Source organism: Saimiri boliviensis, chromosome 14 (assembly GCF_048565385.1).
Source record: "Saimiri boliviensis isolate mSaiBol1 chromosome 14, mSaiBol1.pri, whole genome shotgun sequence".
Lineage (NCBI taxonomy): Eukaryota > Metazoa > Chordata > Mammalia > Primates > Cebidae > Saimiri > Saimiri boliviensis.
Window position 1 is genome coordinate 48,139,987 of NC_133462.1, and position 16,296 is coordinate 48,156,282.

The following is a 16,296-nucleotide window of genomic DNA, read 5'->3' on the forward strand; positions in this document are numbered from 1 at the left end:
GCCAGGAAGGGAGCTTTTATCGAATACTTGCATTGTGTTGCATTCCATGTTAGGCATTTTGTGTAGGTTGGGGTAGTGGGATATGGCAGGAGGAGCTTGAACATTCATCCATTTGTTCTTCATTCAGTAAATGTTCTAGTGCCTGCTATATGCCAGGCACTGATACATTAGCTCTGGGTATGGGGGGGAGGAACTAAACAAAATCCCTGCCCTCAGGAGACTTACACTCTAGTTGGAAAGGGCATACAGGCAGGTAAGTAAAATATATGGCATAGAAGGTGGTAGTAAGAGTTATGACAAGAAGTAAAACAGAGAAGGAATGCTAGGATGAAATAAAGAAAGTGGAATTTGTACAGAGTAGTCAGGGAAGGCCTCATTGTTGAGGAAGTGTCTTACCAAAATGAAGAAGGTGAGGGAGGGAGCCGTGTTTATGCATCTGAGGGCAGACTGTCCCAGGCAGAGGGAGCAGTTAGATCTGACAGCCAGAGTTGGGAGCCTTCCAGGGGTGCATCAGAAACAGCAAGGACCAGTGGCTGAAGCCGATGGAGCAAAGTGGAGAGGAGTGGATGATGGGGTTGGAGAGGGTATGACAGGCCAGCACCTCACCCCGATAGTAAGAACCCTGGCTTTTTCCCTGGATGACATGGGTTTGTGCAGAGGCGTGACATGATCTGACTTAGATTTTAAAAGGATCAGGCTGGGTGAATCACTAGTTGGCTGCTCTTGAGTGAGCAACTGAATCTCTGACTCATACCTCTACCTCTTAGGGGTTAAGTGGATCAAATGACAAAATAGACAAGGACAGTGGGTATGGCAGGAAGACACCTGGGAACATGGTGGTTCACTCAGAGCACTTTATAGGATGTTCTGAGTGTTTGGATAAAAAGTATAGACTTGTTATCATAGGAGTCTGATTGGTGTTTTCATAGGACACAACGTTATCACGGTAGATATTTTTATCAGAATGGAGTGAGCTTGGAAGGAGACAAAATAAATTCAGTGTGCATTGCAAGACGCCAGATGGGAGATGAGAGTCTGGATCAGAGTATGATCACAGGCATGGTGATGAAGAGACAGATGTTAAGAATCTTAATATCTTTTGGTTTTCATTCTATTGTAGCAGCTGCTCCAGGATGGAAATGACCCTGACCCCTATGTGAAAATTTACCTCCTTCCTGACCCTCAAAAAACCACTAAGAGGAAAACCAAAGTGGCCCGGAAAACCTGCAACCCTACCTACAATGAGATGGTGGGTGGGGAAAACAGTGGCGGGGGGGCAGGGGTTGGCAGCCTACACCTGTTCTCCTAGATAAAGTCATATTAAAGAACGTATTAAGACATAGTATTAAGAACATGGCTGTACTTGCTAATTTAGGTGTTGTCTGTGGCTGCTTTCATGTTGCGATGGCAGGGTTGAGTAGCTGTAACATAGAATATATGGCTTTTATTTAGTTATTTTAAAAGACGGAGTTTCATTATGTTGGTCAGGCTGGTCTTGAACTCCCGACCTCAGGTGATCCGCCCGCCTTGGCCTCCAAAGTGCTTGGATTACAGGCGCGAGCCACCACGCCTGGCCAATATATGGCTTTTAAAGCCTAAAAATATTTACTATTTGTCCCTTTATATAAAAAGTTTGCCAGGCCAGGCATGGTGGCTCACACCTGTAATCCCAGCACTTTGGGAGGCTGAGGAGGGCGGATCACCTGAGGTAAGGAGTTTGAGACCAGCCTGGCCAACATGGAGAAACCCCATCTCTACTAAAAGTACAAAATTAGCTGGGCATGATGGTGCATGCCTGTAATCCCAGCTACTCAGGAGGCTGAGGCAGGAGGATTGCTTGAACCTGAGAGGTGGAGGTTGTGGTGAGCCGAGATCATGCCATTGGACTCCAGCCTAGGCAACGAGTGAAACTGTGTCTCAAAAAAAATTTGCCAGCCCTTTTGGGCTGGGATTTCATGACTGGCATCTGGCCCTATCCTGTGGGAAGGATGAGCCTGCTGGTCCTATGCTGAAAATGAGCAGCGGCCCCAGTACAAAGTCCTCACCTGCTTGAACTCTGAGCAAAAAGCAGAGTTCATTAATGCTTCTCTTGGAGTCTGTGTACCTTCTGTATTCTGGGGACTCTGCAGGGTTGGTGTTAGCCTCAGTTGGATCAAGCCCCATAGACTTTAACATCTCTCTCTCTCAGATTCTCTCTGGATTCTTCCTGTTCCTTCTCTCACCCTTCCCTCTCGCATCTCTCTGCAGTTGGTGTATGATGGGATTCCCAAGGGAGACCTGCAGCAGCGGGAGCTCCAGCTGAGCGTGCTGAGTGAGCAGGGATTCTGGGAGAACGTCCTTCTCGGTGAGGTACACATCCGCCTACGAGAGCTGGACCTGGCTCAGGAGAAGACTGGCTGGTTCGCACTGGGATCTCGAAGTCATGGCACCTTGTGAGCCCAGCAGAGCTACCGCCCAGATCCTAGGCTGGTGGCGGGAGCTGGGAGAGAGGACTCTCTCCTGCGAGACTCTTCCTTGTGAAGGGCAGGGGCCCTGGGTGGGCCTCTGGCTTGGTCCAGGTGATTCTGGCCCCCGTGGTAGGAGTCAGGGAGAGTAAGACGCTCTCTGCTGTCTCTTCGTCTGCAGACTGAACGTGGGTTGGTTGTGATGAGCAGCCCCTTGGGAGGCTGTGAGGTTGCAGCAAAGTTTTAAGTTTACCTTGTGTCAAGGGAGCAATGCCTGGTTTGGGGAGTATGTGGGGTGGGCTGTATGAAGTAGCATTTCAGGGGCGGGTGGGTGGATATCTTTATTTTTAAAAAATGAAATAGTGATGTTGTCCTAACTGGGACAGGAAGCCTTGCGAGAAGGGACATATCTATGCCTCAGAAGGCAAGAGAGGAAGACTGTTTGGACTTTTTGTATGATAAGGTTCTTATTGGACTTTTCCCTAGATTTTTGGTGGTGTTTTGTTTTCTAGCTATAGGAACGATTTGGGGAGGGGCCCAGTGGGTCCTCGGTCAGAGCTCTCCCTCTCTAAGGGCAGGTTGGGGAGGGTAGGGAGGGCTGCCTGTGCTGGACTGAGGCCTCTGCCACTGGGCCTTTCTGATTTTGCCTCCAAAGGAGAGCACTGTGATACCTACACGTGTAAGGAAGGGCCTTCCGTATTGGGGTTCCGCCAAGGACCCATATTCAGGGACCCATGCTCTTTTGGGGGGACTTTTCCTCTTACCTTCCGTACTTTATTAGGACTTGCCCTGAATACCATCTTCTCCCCCTTGCTCCTCCATTCTCCTGGCCCTTCTGGGGGTCTGCTGGTCTCTATGAAAATGCTGGGGGTGCTCCCCCATAGGTCTCTCCCTTCATTTCTCTCTGGTGGGACAAAATACTGCCTGAGTCCTTAGATGTAGTTTCACTCAAGAGCATCTTGGCCCTGGGAAGAGCTCCCTGGGCTGCGGATGCCGCTGTGACTGCTCGCTCGGTGGCCTCTGGAAAGCATTCCCCATCCATCACTGCCCACTTCCTTCTGCTCTGCTGCTTCCCTCTGGAGCTCCATTTCTGTCACCCTTTTATAAGACTTTTCCTCATTCTGTGGGGCCATAAACCTATTTAGTCTGGAGCCAAAGGAATGCCCTATCTGAAGGAAAGGGGCATGGGGTGGGGTGGGGGATTCCATCAAAACTGTTTTTTTTTTTTTTTTTTTTTTTTTTTTCCCCCATGATTTTCTTTGGTCTGTAGGAGGCTGGATTGGAGTGATGATTATTCCCCTGGAGCTAAGCTCAGGAGCCCGAAGGGAGAGACAGAGTCTCTTATCTCTTCATATTCTTTTTTTTTTTTTTTTTTTTTTGAGATGGAGTTTCGCTCTTGTTACCCAGGCTGGAGTGCAATGGCGCGATCTCGGCTCACTGCAACCTCCGCCTCCTGGGTTCAGGCAATTGTCCTGCCTCAGCCTCCTGAGTAGCTGGGATTACAGGCACGTGCCACCATGCCCAGCTAATTTTTTGTATTTTTAGTAGAGACGGGGTTTCACCGTGTTGACCAGGTTGGTCTCGATCTCTCGACCTTGTGATCCACCCGCCTCGGCCTCCCAAAGTGCTGGGATTACAGGCTTGAGCCATGGCGCCCGGCTCTCTTCATATTCTTTATTCCCTACCAGATGGATTTTATGATTACTCTTTTGTGTTTCACTCCAAAGGGTTGTCTTCCTTGCCAAAAAGAGGGAGGGACTTTGAATTTGATATTAACTTTTAAAACCAGAGTTGGCTGGATGTTTCCCGTGATTGGGAAAAGAGTGAAATGAGGAGGTTCTTGTTCTGTAAACTGTCCCTCCCTAATTCAAAGGATCAGAAACTCCCTGTTCTGCTGACTCATTCCATAATGGGAGAAAGAAGCTCCATTGACTGAAGCCACAGGGCAGCATGGAAGTTTAACTTTTCTCTAAAATTAAAATGCCGAGAATAAAGCTGGCTGCTTCCGGGAGGGGGAAGGGGAGTGGAGAGCAGGTGGTGAAACTTTTCCAGATGAATGGACCATAAATGTGTTACTGGCTTTGTGCCTGTAGCTCATTTTATTATGACCCTGTATGCTCCTGATTTAAAGAGATCTGTGTACTGTTTACTTCCCACTTCCCAGAATCCCTTGTATCTCCTTTCTTGGGAATTGTATTTTCTAATAAATGCCATTTGAGAAAAAAATGAAACTGTAATTTTAATTTTTTTGACAGGGTCTTGCTCAGTCACCCAGGCTGGAGTACGGTGGTGAGATCTCGGCTCACTGCAACCTCCTCCTCCCGGGCTCAATGCATCCTCAATGCGTCCTCCCACCTCATCCTTCCCAGTAGCTGGGACCACAGGTGCATACCACCATGCCTGGCTAATTTTTTAAAATTCTTTGTATAGACAGGGTTTCGCCATGTTTCCCAGGCTGGTCTGAAACTCCAGCGCTCAAGTGACCCACCCGCCTCAGCCTCCCATAATTTTTAAAAATAATTTTTTTTTTTTTTGGAGATGGAGTTTCGCTCTTGTTACCCAGGCTGGAGTGCAATGGCGCGATCTCGGCTCACCGCAACCTCCGCCTCCTGGGTTCAGGCAATTCTCCTGCCTCAGCCTCCTGAGTAGCTGGGATTACAGGCACGCGCTACCATGCCCAGATAATTTTTTGTATTTTTAGTAGAGACGGGGTTTCACCATGTTGACCAGGATGGTCTCAATCTCTCGACCTCGTGATCCACCCGCCTCGGCCTCCCAAAGTGCTGGGATTACAGGCTTGAGCCACCACGCCCGGCTAAAAATAATTTTTAGTAGAGACAAGGTCTTGCTACATTGCTCAGGCTGGTCTTGAACTCCTGAGTCCAAGTAACACTCACACCTTGTCCTCCCAGTGTTGGGATTACAGGTGTGAGCCACTGCACCCAGCTGAAACTATCATTCTGAACACTGATTGATGTTTAAATGTTTAGATTGAAACATCTGATGTATGAGATGAAAATAATTGTGTTTTGTTTGTTTGTTTGTTTGTTTGTTTGTTTTTGAGACAGAGTCTTGCTCTTGTTGCCCAGACTGGAGTGCAATAGCACGATCTCAGCTCACTACAACCTCTGCCTCCTGTGTGCAAGCGATTCTCCTGCCTCAGCCTCCTGAGTAGCTGGGAGTGCAGGCGCCCACCACCACACTCAGCTAATTTTTGTATTGTTAGTAGAGATGGGGTTTTGCCATGTTGGCCAGGCTGGTCTCCAACTCCTGACTTCGTGGTCCACCTGCCTCATCCTCCCAAAATGCTGGGATTACAGGCGTAAGCCAACACACCCAGTAAATAATAGTGGTTTTTTATGCCACCAAACAGTAACTTTTATATGTATTAGTGCGCTGTACTTAGCATTTTACATCTGTCTGCTAAATCCATCCTCACAACAACTTGATTAGGTAGGTGTCATTACCCATTTTACAGATGAAGAAATTGAAGCTCAGAGGGATAAAGTAACTTGCCTAAGGGCACACAGCCAATAAGTCTTGGAGTTGGAATTTGAACCCAGGTTTGTTGCATTCCAAACCTTCTGCAACCCCTCCCAGGCGATGTTTAATACAGTCCCTTAAATTGGTCTAATTGACATTTCGGGTGCTTTTTATACATGACATCATTTCCCGTGACAACTGCCCTGGACAGTAAGTATGGCTCATTAATGAATTCTGTCTGCAAACATTCACAGTTCTTACCAGTACTACCTAGTGACATGCCTCCACTCATACAAAATACATTGCGGTGGATGCATCCTGGGCCCTGTACTAGGTACTGGATTGGGGCTTACCACGGTAAATTAAGACAGTTCTCTGCATTTAGGAAGCATACTACCTAGTGATATTTAACCAACTCCATTTTATAGGAGAAAAAACGGAAACTCGAGATGCCTCACAACTATCAAGCCACCACAGCGTAAGTGTAGCCTGAAAGTGACACCCCCAAGTGCAGATGGAAGTGATGTGACCTTTGTTCAAGCATTGAACCCAGAAGTTTTCAAAACTCTCCAGTGGGGAGTCATTTCATACTGGGGAATTATGTGGGGGCTTCTAGGGGATTTTTCAATAGTAAACAGCAGGAAGTATTATCTGCTTTATAAGTGGTCTTGAGGTGTCACTGCAGTTCTGGACAAGTCTCTGTGGACTTTTTAAAGGTTAGTACTTGAGGTCGGGCATGGTGGCTCACGCCTGTAATCCAGCACTTTGGGAGACCGAGGCAGGTGGATGTCCTGAGGTCAGGAGTTCGAGACTAGCCTGGCCAACATAGTGAAACCCCATCTCTACTAAATATACAAAATTGGTGGGCGTGGTGGCAGGCGCCTGTACTCCCAGCTATTCGGGAGGCTGAGGCAGGAGAATTGCTTAAACCCAGGAGGCGGAGGTTGCAGTGAGCCAAGATCGCGCCATTGCACTCCAGCCTGGGCAACAAGAACAAGACTCTGTCTTCGAAAAAGAAAAAAAAGGTTAGTACTTGAATCTGCCAAGAGTCTTAGTGAAGGAAGTGTCTTGGCCAAATGGGGTAGAAATCTGAACCCTCCTGAGGGGGTGAGAGTGAGAAAGGCAGGGAATGAGGGAGAGCGTTTGCCCAGGGAGAAAAGAAACAAAAGAAGCCCAGGGGACCCAGATTTCTGAGTTCAAAGAGAGGTGACAAAAATTAGGTAGCCCAGCTTGCCACGATTTGGGGAACAGATTAGCCTGGATTTGAAAGTTGAATAAATGAGGCAGCATTTTAAGTTGGGAGAGAATTTTCTGGTGGCTGGGACTTGTCTAAAGTGATCAATTCAGCAAGCAACACTAGTGGCTTACTCTGGGTGAGGCAAGGAATCAGGTACTGGGGCTACTCGGCTAACAAAGGTGTGGATCCTATCTTCAAGGAACTCAGTCTTTCGAGGGAGGCAGGCATGGAAAGAAAGAATACATGGAAGTATGATATGGATAAGGCTGCATGCAGAGGGATGGGGCAGGCAGAGTGGGCTTCAGAGATGATTTTATCTGATCTGAGTATTCAAGTCAATCAGAGCTCCAGACTTTATTCTTAGAGTGATGGGGTTTTCAGAAAGGGAACTGCAGGGGTCAGGCACGGTGGCTTACAGCTGTAATCACAGTACTTTGGGAGGCCGAGGTGGGAGGATCACTTGAGGTCAGGAGTTCAAGACCAGCCTTGCCAACATGGTGAAACCCCCGTCTTCACTAAAAATACAAAAATTAGCTGGGCGTGGTGGTAATGCCTGTAATCCCAGCTACTCAGGAAGCTGAGGCAGGAGAATAGCTTGAACCCAGGAGGTGGAGATGGCGGTAAGCTGAGATTGCAGCACTGCACTCTAGCCTGGGCAACAAAGACTCCATCTCTAAATAAATAAATAAATAAATAAATAAATAAATAAATAAATAAATGGGAATGGCAATGCCTAATTTATGCATTAAGACATCCTTCTGGCTGCTGTTTGCAGCAAGAATGAAAGCAGAAGAGAAGGCTATTATAGTCCGGGAGGGAAATGATGGTGGCTTGGGGATGGTGGAAAGTGGTGAAATTCTGGATGTATTTTGAAGGTAGAGCTGATAGGACTTGCTGATGGACTGCATATGGAATTGAGGGAAAAGGGAATTGAGGATGATGCCTCAGTTTAGAGCCTCAGAATGTAGGCAGAGGAATTACTGGGAGGGGGGAGGTAGGCTCAGTAGAGCTGAATCAAGACTTTTGATTGTGGTAAATTTGAGAAGTGTGACAGAAATCCAAGTGGAGAAGTAGTAGAATGGAATCTGAAGCCCGGGGCAAGTCAGTCTGGAAGTTTAGATATGGAAGTCGTCAGCATTCAGGTGGTGTTTTTAGTCTATAGAACTAGATGAGATCACCCAGGTTAGAGAGGTATGTGGGTGGACTGAGGCCAACATGTAGAGGTGGAGGAGGAGCAGATCAATGGTGTCCCAGAAACCTAAAGAAGTATGATCGGTTTCCTGGGGCTGCTGTAACAAAGTATCACAAACTGAGAGGCTTAAACAGAAATGTATTAACAAAGTATCATAAACTGAGAGGCTTAAACAAATGTTTTAACAAAGTACCATAAACTGAGAGGCTTAAACAGAAATGTTTTAACAAAGTATCACAAACTGAGAGGCTTAAACAGAAATGTATTTCTAGAGGTCAGAAGTCCAAAATCAAGGTGTCAGCAAGGTCGATTCCTTGTGAGGGCTGTGAGAGAAAGTCTGTTCCATGTTTCTCTCCCAGCTTCTGGAGGTTTGCTGGCAATCTAGCGTTCCTTGGCTTATATATGCATCAGCCCAATCTCTGCCTTCACATGAACGTGGCATTCTCTCTGTGTGCACGCATGTGTCTGTGTCCAAATCTCTTTTTATAAGGATGCTGTCATCTTGGATTAGAGCCCACCATAATGACCTCATCTTAAGTTGATCATCTGCAAATAACCTATTTCCAAATAAGATCACATTCACAGGCCCCTAACAGTCAAGAGGAGTGAATACAGCAAAATGTTCTTGGTGACTTTAATAAGAGCTGTCTGCATGAGTGGTGGGAGTGAAAGCGACATTGGAGTAGGCTGGGGAAGAGTATAGGTGAAGAGAAAGTGGAGACCATAAGCACTGACAAACTCTCAAGAGGTTTCGCTCTGGTGGTGGAGAAGCTTGGAAGGGCGTCTATCTAGGGAAGGTTTATTATTATTTATTTACTTTTTTGAGACAGTCTCGCTCTGTTACCCACGCTGCAGTGTGCTGGTTATGTTCTTGGCTCACTGCAGCCTTGACCTTGTTGGCTCAAGCAATCCTCCCACCTCAACTTCCTGAGTAGCTGGGATTGCAGGCATGCGCCACCATGCCTGGCTAATTTTTAAAATTTTTGTAGAAACTAGGTCTTGCTATGTTGTCCAGGCTGGTCTCGAACCCTGGGGCTCAAGCCTTGGTTTAAGCCCCCTGCCTTGGCTCCCCAAAGTGTTAGGATTACAGGCATAAACCACCATGCTGGGTGATCTTTTTGTTTTTAATATAGGTGATATTAAATTATGTTAATGTGAATATTAGTGAGAGAAATGTGTATGCTACTAGGAAGAAGGGATAAGAGAGGTCAGAATTTCTTGAGTAAAAGCCGGGCGCAGTGGCTCAAGCCTGTAATCCCAGCATTTTGGGAGGCCGAGGCGGGTGGATCACGAGGTCGAGAGTTCGAGACCATCCTGGTCGACATGGTGAAACCCCGTCTCTACTAAAAATACAAAAATTAGCTGGGCATGGTGGCGTGTGCCTGTAATCCCAGCTACTCAGGAGGCTGAGGCAGGAGAATTGCTTGACCCAGGAGGCAGAGGTTGCGGTGAGCCGAGATCGCACCATTGCACTCCAGCCTGGGTAACAAGAGTGAAACTCCGTCTCAAAAAAAAAAAAAAAAAAAAAAAAGAATTTCTTGAGTAAAAACGGTGGGGTAGGTGGCCAGGCATGTTAGTTCATGCCTGTAATCCCAACATTTTGGGAGGTCAAAGTGGGTGGATCACGAGGTCAAGAGATTGAGACCATCCTGGCCAACATGGTGAAACCCCGTCTCTACTAAAAATACAAAAATTAAATAGGTGTGATGGTGAGCACGCCTGTAGTCCCAGCTATTCCAGAGACTGAGGCAGGAGAATTGTTTGAACCTGGGAGGTGGAGGTTGCAGTGAGCCAAGATCATGCCACTACACTCCACCCTGGTGACAGAGTGAGACTCTGTCTCAAAAAAATAAATAAATAAATAAAAGGGGATACAATCGGATCTAGGAGGCCTCTTGGGTTATAGTGGGATTGAAGGTAGATTATGTGGGTCCAGGTGCCAGCGGATTTGGTCAGGGAAAGATGAGGTGATTTCTGTCCAGTTGTATCTGTTTTTTTCTTGAAGTATGAATGTGATCATAAACTGAGAATGTGTATTTACGGGAAATGCTAGAAATTTGAAGAAAAAAATGTATTGTGAGAGTCTCAGAGTATAGGAGAAGCAAAGCTTCTAGGGAACTGTGGTGGGAGTGCCTGGTTTTGAGGAGATTGTGATCACAAGTACGAAATGAGTCACTCAGCACACCTGAGTGATCTTCTTGAGCAATGGTTAGCTGCAAGGGTACAGGCACAGAATCAGTGAGTAGCTGGGCTTAACTAGGGTTGGAATTTTGCCAGGGAGTAGAGGGCAAAAGGGAAGTTTTTTTTTTTTTTTTTTTTTTTTTGAGACGGAGTTTCGCTCTTGTTGCCCAGGCTGGAGTGCAATGGCGCGATCTCGGCTCACCGCAACCTCCGCCTCCTGGGTTCAGGCAATTCTCCTGCCTCAGCCTCCTGAGTAGCTGGGATTACAGGCACACGCCACCATGCCCAGCTAATTTTTTTAAGTATTTTTAGTAGAGACGGGGTTTCACCATGTTGACCAGGATGGTCTCGATCTCTTGACCTCGTGATCCACCCGCCTCAGCCTCCCAAAGTGCTGGGATTACAGGCTTGAGCCACCGCGCCCGGCAAGAGGGAAGTTTTAATACTGGTTCATGGAAATTCATGATGCGTAAGGAGGGAAATGAATAGTGTGATGGATCACAGAAAGTGGGAAGAGCAACGGTTTGTGGTCTCTGAGGGGCTGACTGGCAGCTAAATAGGGATATCAGGGCAGTGCGGACTGGTAGGAGGCAGCAGCCACAGTGCAGGGATCATGGGATATCAGATACCGGAGCTGGTGGCAACTCTGAAAAATCAAGAGCCATATACCCTTTTACTTCAGGCCTGGCAAAGTCTTTTAAAATAAACAGAATTAACTGAGGGTCTAATTTTCTCCAGCCAAAGTGCCAGTTAGCTTGACAACTGAAGAACTTTTTGTCTTCACCAGCTTGCATGTGGCCTTGGCAACATGTTATCTCTGTGTACAGAGCTGGCCTCCCTCTGCCCTCTAGCAGGCGTGGGAAGGCTGAGTCACACTTTTCCAGCTGAGAGGAAACAAGGCAAAGTCACATTTTCAGAGGTAGCTCTCAAACATTTTAATTTTAAAAACTTTTTTTTTTTCATAAACTTGTAGACTGTTGCTCAGCTTCTTTCTTTCTTTTCCCTTCCCTTCCCTTCCCTCCCTTCCCTCCTTCCTCCTTCCCTCCCTTCCCTTCCCTCCCTTCCCTCCTTCCTCCTTCCCTCCTTCCTCCTTCCCTCCCTTCCCTTCCCTTCCCTCCCTTCCCTCCCTTCCCTCCCTTCCCTCCTTCCCTCCCTCCTCTACCTTTTGTTTCCTTCCTTTCCTTCTTCCTTCTTCTTTCCTTCTTTCTCCTCCCCCCTCCCTTCCTCCCTTCCTCCCTCCCTTCCTCCCTCCCTTCCTCCCTTCCTCCCCTTCCCTTTCTCTTTCAAGACAAGGTCTCACTCTGTCGCCCATACTGGAGTGTGGTGGCATGTTCTCAGCTCACTGAAACCTCAACCTCTTGGTCTCAAGTTATCCCCCCACTTCAACCTCCCCAGTGGGAACACAGGTGCACACCACCACACCTGGTTAATGTTTTGTAGAGCCAAGTTTTGCCATGTTGCTCAGGCTGGTCTTGAACTCTTAGGCTCAAGCAGTCGGCCCATCTTGGCCTCCCAAAGTGCTAGGATTACAGGCATAAGCCACCGTGCCTAGCCCAAATACTTTAGGATTGCATTTTCCCTCTCTAGGACAACTTCCAACATAAGGAAGAATAAAAATTATATATCCAATGACTACATGGGGAAGGGGAGGCCCATTCAAGAAAGTTTTAAGAAATTGTTTTCAGGCGTATGTGCTATCAGTCAGTGAAAAAGTTGACAGTGGAATGCAAGAGGCTTGCTCTTAAGGAAGATGACATTATTTTAAAGTATTATTACTCTTCTGTTCATTCAACAGACATTTATTGGTTGCCTATTATGTGCCAGTCAACATACTACCTCAATGATTCTTAAACTTTCTGGTCTCAGGAGAAAGTTTATAATCTTAAAAATTATTGAGGGCCCCAGCCAGGTGCAGTGGCTCATGCCTGTAATCCCTGCACTTTGGGAAGCAGAGATAGGCAAATTGCTTGAGCTCAGGAGTTTGAGACCAGCCTGGGCAACATAGTGAAACCTCATCTCTACTAAAAAGAAAAAAAAAAAAAAATCCCAACCTGGCACACGTGGTGAAATATAAAATATATTTCACTGTCTCTACTAAAAAAATATAAAAATGAGTCAGGCATGGTGGTGGGTGCCTGTAATACCAGCAGCTTGGGAGGCTGAGGCAGGAGAATTGCTTGAACCTAGGAGGCAGTGGTTGCAGTGAGCTGAGATCGCACCACTGGACTCCAGCAAGGGCCACAGAGACTCCATCTCAAAAAAATAATAATAGAATAAAAAGAAAAAAATTAACCTGGTGTGGTGGTACACACCTGTGATGCCAGCAATTTGGAAGGCTGAAGTGGGAGGATTGCTTGAGCCTGGGAGTTCAAGGGCGGAGTGAGCCATGATTGCATCACTGCACTCTAATTCAGGCAACACAGCAAAACCCTGTCTCAAAAAAAAAAAAAAAAAAAATTACTAAGGACTCCAAATAACTTTATGCCTTTACATGGTTTATATCTATCAATATTTCCTATTTAAGAATTCAAAACTGGCTGGACGTGGTGGCTCACACCTACAATCCCAGCACTTTGGGAGGCCGAGGCAGGTGGATCACGAGGTCATTCGAAACCAAGATACTGAAAAATGTTCATTTAGGCTGGGTGTGGTGGTAGGTACCTGTAGTTCCAGCTACTTGGGGGGCTGAGGCAGGAGGACTGCTTGAGCCCAGGAGTTCAAGGCCATAGCATTCTGGGATTGCACCTGTGAATACCCACTGCACTCCAGCCTGGGCCACATATAAGACCCTGTCTCTAACAATAAATAACAATACAATTTTATTTTATTTATTTATTTTGAGACAGAGTCTCACTTTGTTGCCAGGCTGGAGAGCAGTGGCACCATCTTGGCTCACTGCAACCTCTGCCTCCCAGGTTCAAGCAATTCTCCTGCCTCAGCCTCCCAAATAGCTGGGACTACAGGCGCATGCCACCAGGCCCAGCTAATTTTTGTCTTTTTAGTAGATACAGGGTTTCACCATGTTGGCCAGGATGGTCTCCATCTCTTGACCTCGTGATCCATCTGCCTCAGCCTCCCAAAGTGCTGGGATTACAGGTGTGAGCCACCATGTCTGGCCCAAAATTTAAAAAAAAATTGAATTAAAAATAATAAACCCATTACATGTTATTGATTGATTGATTGATTGATTGAGGCAGTATCGCACTCTGTTGCCCGCCCAGGCTGGAGTTCAGTGGCAAAATCTCGGCTCACTGCAACCTCTGCCTCCCGGGCTTGAGTGATCGTCTCATTTCAGCCTCCGGAGTAGCTGGGACCACAGACGTGCACCATCATGCCTAGCTAATTTTTGCATATTTTGTAGAGACAGGGTTTTGCCATGTTGCCCAGGCTGGTAATGTTCAATTATTTTTCAGAACTAAAAAGCTTAGTGAGAAGAGTGGCACTGTCTTACATTTTTTTCAAATGTCTAAATATCTGGCTTAATATAAAATGGCTAGAATCTCATATCTATCTGCTTTTGCAGTCATTCTATTGCTAGATCACACACCACATATCTTCTAGAAGACTTCACTGTACATTCATGAGGAAACAAGAGTTGAAAAGGAAAAGAAAAGCTTAGAATTATTATAAAAATATTTTTGGCCTTCAGGACTCTCTGAAAGGGTTTCAAAGCAGGATCTCCAGGGGTGCCCAGAGTATATTCTGGGAACCACTTTGCTAGACAGTTGGATACAGCCCTCAAGGAGTTCAGGGACCAGCAAGAGAGAATAGTTACAGGTATATATAATACAATGTATTAAGTGCTTTAATAGAGCAGAATGATGTAAGTGCTGTGAGGGATCTATTAATTCTGGCTGGAAAGGTCAACGAAGGCTTTAAGGAGAAGCTGACGTTTGAGTTGGATCTTGAAGGATGAGTAGGTGTATAAGAAGAAAGGTGCAGCTTTTCTTGGCTGAGACACAGCACGAGTTAAGACATGAAACAAGGAGTACAGGTAAGCCCGATGTTCCTAGAATATAACATGCATGAAGACAAGTGACAGAAGAGGAGGCTGGAAGAGCACAGTGGGAGGGCAGGCTGAAGAGAGCCTTTATTCTGCAGGCAATGAGGAAACAACTGAAGACTGTAAAGCAGAATCACAGGAGAATATTAGCTAATCTTTGTGACCCCTACTCTGTCTAGGCTAGGCATTGAGAAAACACAGTTTTCTTACCAGGCCATTGAAAGAGGAATTATTAGCCTTGCTTTACAAGAAACAGGCTTCCAGTAACGAATTTGCATACTGGGATCTCTATTATGCAACTGACTTCTATTATTAATACATTTTTTCTGAAGTTCTTAGGATCAAGAAGTGAGATTTTCCAGAGGCATGGATACTAATACAGGGTAAACAACACAAACTGAGTCCTCTTGGCTTCCTAGAAAGTGGTTGTGGTCAGGCACTGTGGCTCACGCCTGTAATCCCAGCACTTTGGGAGGCCGAAGTGGGCAGATCATGAGGTCAGGAGATCGAGTCCAGCCTGGCCAACATAGTGAAACCCTGTCTCTACTAAAAATACAAAAATTAGCCAGGTGTGGTGGCACGCGCCTGTAGTCTCAGCTACTTGGGAGGCTGTGGCAGAAAAATCGCTTGAACCCTGGAGGTGGAGGTTGCAGTGAGCTGAGACCCTGCCGTTGCACTTTAGCCTGGGCGAGAGAGCAAGACTCTGTCTCAAACAAAAAAAAAAAAAAAGAAAGAAAGAAAGAAAGAAAGAAGTGATTGTTCCTTGAACAGGTCCAGTAAGACAGGAGGCGTTGCTGGTCTTTTGGGTCCCTAAAGACTTTTCTGCTGTCCCTAGTGCTCATAGCTGCCACCCCTCTCTGTAATCGATATTTGACTTCAGGGGTATCTATTAAAAAGTTGTAGCAGAAATAAATGAACTAAGACCAAACCCACAAGAGAGAATCAAATACAGCAATTAAAATTACCAGCCAATTTTTTTCCAAAGGATAGTGATCCATGTTTTCTTTTTGGGTGTTGTGTTCTGTGTTTCCGGTTGCTAAGAAAGTATTAATAAATATGAATTCAACATGCTGCCTGGTTGGAAGCATAAAAGAGTAAACAGTTCCGGGGACTGAGCTGCTTCTCTGTGACTTTAGTTTGCCCCACATCAGACATATATTTACACAGCACTGCCCAACTTTTACACAAGATCTCAGGTTGATGGTCTAGGTAGTCCTCAGAAATAGGATAACCCTGAAATATCTGTCATGTTGGGTGCGGTGGCTCACGCCTATAACCCCAGCACTTTAGGAGGCCGAGGAGGGCATATCACTTGAGCTCAGAGTTTGAAACCAACCTGGGCAACATGACGAAACCCTGTCTCTACAGAAAATACACGAAAGTTGGCCAGCCAGGCGGCTCATGCCTGTAATCCCAGCACTTTGGAAGGTGGAGGTGGGTGGATCACGAGGTCGAGAGAGCCAGACCATCCTGGCCAACATGGTGAAACCCCCTCTCTACTAAAAATACAAAATTTAGCTGGGCCTGGTAGCGCGTGCACGTAGTCCCAGCTACTCCCGAGGTTGAGGCAGGACGATCACTTGAACCCGGAAGGTGGAGGTTGCAGTGAGCCGAGATCGCGTCACTGCACTCCAGCCTGGTGAGAGGGTGAGACTCCTTCATTTCAAAAACAAAAACAAGCAAACAGAAAGAAATTAGCTGGGTGTGGTGGTGCGTGCCTGCAATCCCAGCTCCAACCGGAGGCTGAGGTCGGAGG

General features: G+C 46.5%; 1 protein-coding gene across 3 annotated transcripts in view; it reads left to right on the top strand.

The window, feature by feature from the left end:
• PIK3C2B (phosphatidylinositol-4-phosphate 3-kinase catalytic subunit type 2 beta) overlaps positions 1–5,386 on the top strand; it is an 83,653-nt gene extending 78,267 nt beyond the window's left edge. For 2 of the 3 annotated variants that reach the window (XM_039466378.2, XM_039466377.2), the window contains exons 32-33: positions 1,121–1,249; positions 2,248–5,385. In XM_039466378.2, coding sequence (XP_039322312.2) covers positions 1,121–1,249; positions 2,248–2,436 — 318 coding nt within the window. In that variant the 3' untranslated portion in view covers positions 2,437–5,385. Of the gene's footprint in view, positions 1–1,120; positions 1,250–2,247 lie in introns of all 3 variants that reach the window. The other variant, XM_039466380.2, reaches the window with a different exon arrangement.
• The last annotated feature ends 10,910 nt before the right edge of the window (positions 5,387–16,296 follow it).